This window comes from Propithecus coquereli, unplaced genomic scaffold (genome assembly GCF_000956105.1).
Source record: "Propithecus coquereli isolate 6110/MARCELLA unplaced genomic scaffold, Pcoq_1.0 Scaffold119, whole genome shotgun sequence".
In the NCBI taxonomy this organism is placed as follows: domain Eukaryota; kingdom Metazoa; phylum Chordata; class Mammalia; order Primates; family Indriidae; genus Propithecus; species Propithecus coquereli.
In genome coordinates, this window is record NW_012135969.1 from 372,059 (window position 1) to 374,850 (window position 2,792).

At 36.2% G+C, this 2,792-nt stretch overlaps 1 protein-coding gene across 1 annotated transcript in view; it reads right to left on the reverse strand.

Moving 5' to 3' along the window:
* The window catches only part of CEP95 (centrosomal protein 95kDa), a 37,337-nt gene that overhangs the window by 15,701 nt on the left and 18,844 nt on the right, over positions 1-2,792 (reverse strand). Inside the window, exons 5-6 of the mRNA XM_012659534.1 lie at positions 953-1,118; positions 5-191 (exon numbers count right to left, since the gene is read on the reverse strand). Coding sequence (XP_012514988.1) covers positions 5-191; positions 953-1,118 — 353 coding nt within the window. The remainder of the gene's footprint in view (positions 1-4; positions 192-952; positions 1,119-2,792) is intronic.

Genomic DNA, 2,792 nt, shown 5'->3' on the forward strand with positions numbered 1-2,792 from the left:
AGAAAATTCCATGTGCTCTCTAGTAGAATTCACAGCTGGGGAGCAGTGACTTGAACGCAAGTATTCTTTTCCTATGGGGCAGGGTGCTCGAGGCTCTGAAGGGTGATAGGGTGGATGTAAAGGAATAGCTGCTCGGATAGGCTCCCCCAGCTTCCTAGCACTTGGAATCATACTCACGGAAGGGGTTTCCACTGGTGAGACAAATTAAGGTGGCTATTACGATGGAATTCTAAAACATAAGTGATTTTATATATACATATATATATGCACACATATCTATATAAATGAGTTCACACAAATTAGAAATATTTTTTAAACTTGACTGGACAAAGCACACACAAAAAATAATTAAACCAGGGATGCATCCTCAGCAAACAAGCAGGAATCTAATTAAATCATGATATAATTTTAATGTTATCATAAAAATGTTCCCTGAAAGTTATCTAAAAATAATAAAAAATTGAAAGCAACCTAAATGGGCTGAAGAATGGCTATGTGAATTATGGTTCATTAACACGTTAGAAAACTAGTTAGCCATTAATGATTTTATGTGATACTACTATATGAAAATCCCAGAGATAACAATAAGGAATGAGAATATTTTTCAAGATACTATATTTTATCACTCACTAATAATTTGAATACCACTAAGTTATATACTAGTGTATCAGAGACTCTTATTGTCCTTAAAAACAAAAAAACAAGTCTTTGTTTGAGAGGAGGGTATATAGATAATAAAATAGTGGATACAGAAATATGTGAACAAAGACCATCTTAAGCAGAAATCAGAGCTCATAATTAAAAGCAAACATTTACAAATAAGATCATGTAAAACCAAAACGAATCTCACATAAAGCAACAAAAGTATTAATAGCTATAGTAACTGTCCCAGGAACTATTGTCCCCAACTCAGCAGTAGTCTAAAGAAATAATAATACCCATTATGACTCACTGTCTTCAACAAAGGATGTCCTATTTTTGGACAAAAAACTAGACGAGGGAGGGTATAACACGTCTTCATGTGATTTAGAACTTGGTGAGGTTGAGGCTTTTTTAGATGGTATTTCATTAGAACCTTGGGCACCTGGGAAAGAAAATATTAAAGGTAAAATTTTTAACTAGCAAAACAGCTTGCTAAATATTATACTAAAAGCCAAGCGTTTTATACTCAGGGAATAAAAATCTCAGGAATAACAATGTTGAAAAAACTATGTTGGTCCACTTGCTTGAAATATCAATTATTTTTAATAACTATCAGATACTAAGATTCAGTTCTGTAGCCCAGAATCATTTATACAACTTAAAAGCAAACTTTTACACAATGTTTCATTATTTTGCCTCAGAAAAACAGATGCTGAAGTTGTAGAAATGCTGTTGTATGGGCAAGTCAGGGTATGAAAAGATAGCACAGTCAGGAGTCTTGGTTAATTCCACAAATATTTATTTACAGTCCAAACATTGAAGCCTAAATCACATACCTGTGAAAGTATATGGCAGTTATCTGACACCTTAAATCTAAGTATCAAAGGACGCTGCTATACATCCTTTTATCACATCAACCCCAAACACCTTAGCCAGGCCTGCCTCTCAACCTTTTCTCCTTTGCCTTAATTGCATTACTTTTAAACACAATTCCTCTACTTATAACCTAAAAACTAGTAATTTATCTTTTACAGTCACACATTTTTACACAGCACTTGACAGACAGCACAGAACCCACTTCCAATATCACTATCCCTTCCATCCCCGGTCAATCCACAAGAAACATTCCTGCATTACCTACAAGTGACTCTCGTCACTCCATTACTTTGCCTATCCCAATGGCAAGCATACGTCTTTGGTCTACTGTCTGACCTTCCAGACCTAGGTTCTTTGAACATAATTCCTTGGAACAAAGTGTCTATTCCTTGGAATCAGAGTACTAATGCTGAAAGGACATCAGAGATGGGTTAGTCCAATTCTCTAACTTCACACTTGAAGAGACTAGGGCTCAGAAAAAGTAAGAGCCTTGTCCAAAGTCACACAGCCAGTAGCAGAGTCTGGATGAGAATGAAGGTCATTTGATTCCTAATTTAATGTACCTAATTCCACTCTAGTATTCTCATCAGTCTGTCCAAAAAATACTTACTGGGCCTGGTGTTTTGCCAAGTTTTGGAATACTAAGATGAATAATTTCACTATATATTAGGTCATTAAATATGAACTGTCCAATTTCAAATCAAAAGTGTATTTCATCATATCTCAAAGAAGCCTGGAGAACAAGTGGCGATGAAATCACAAAAGGCGTTTTCCACAGCTTGTTGAGAATTGAATATTTTTTCTTGCAAGAAGTGGTCCAAAGCCTGGAAAAAGTGGTAGTCAGTTGGTACAAGATCTGGTGAATACAATAGATGACAGAAAGTTTCCAAATCCAGCCTCTGTAGTTTGAGCAGCATTGTTTGTGTGACATGTGGTCGAGCATAGTCTTGCAAGAGGATTGGCCTGTCTCTATTGACCAATCTTGGCAGCTTAATCACAAACATCCTCATCATTTCATCCAGATGGTTGCAGTAGACATCTGCCGTAATCAACTGGCCAGGTTTCACGAAGCTGTAGTGGATAATATCAACACTGGACCACCAAACAGACATCATTAGCTTTTTTTGCTGAATATTCGGTTTTGTACTGTGTTTTGGCACTTCCTCTTTATCCAACCATTGTGCCGAATGATTGCAACTGTCAAAAAGAATCCATTTGTCATCTCACGTAATAATACGGTATAAAAATGGTTCATCTTTATGTCGTGACAGCAA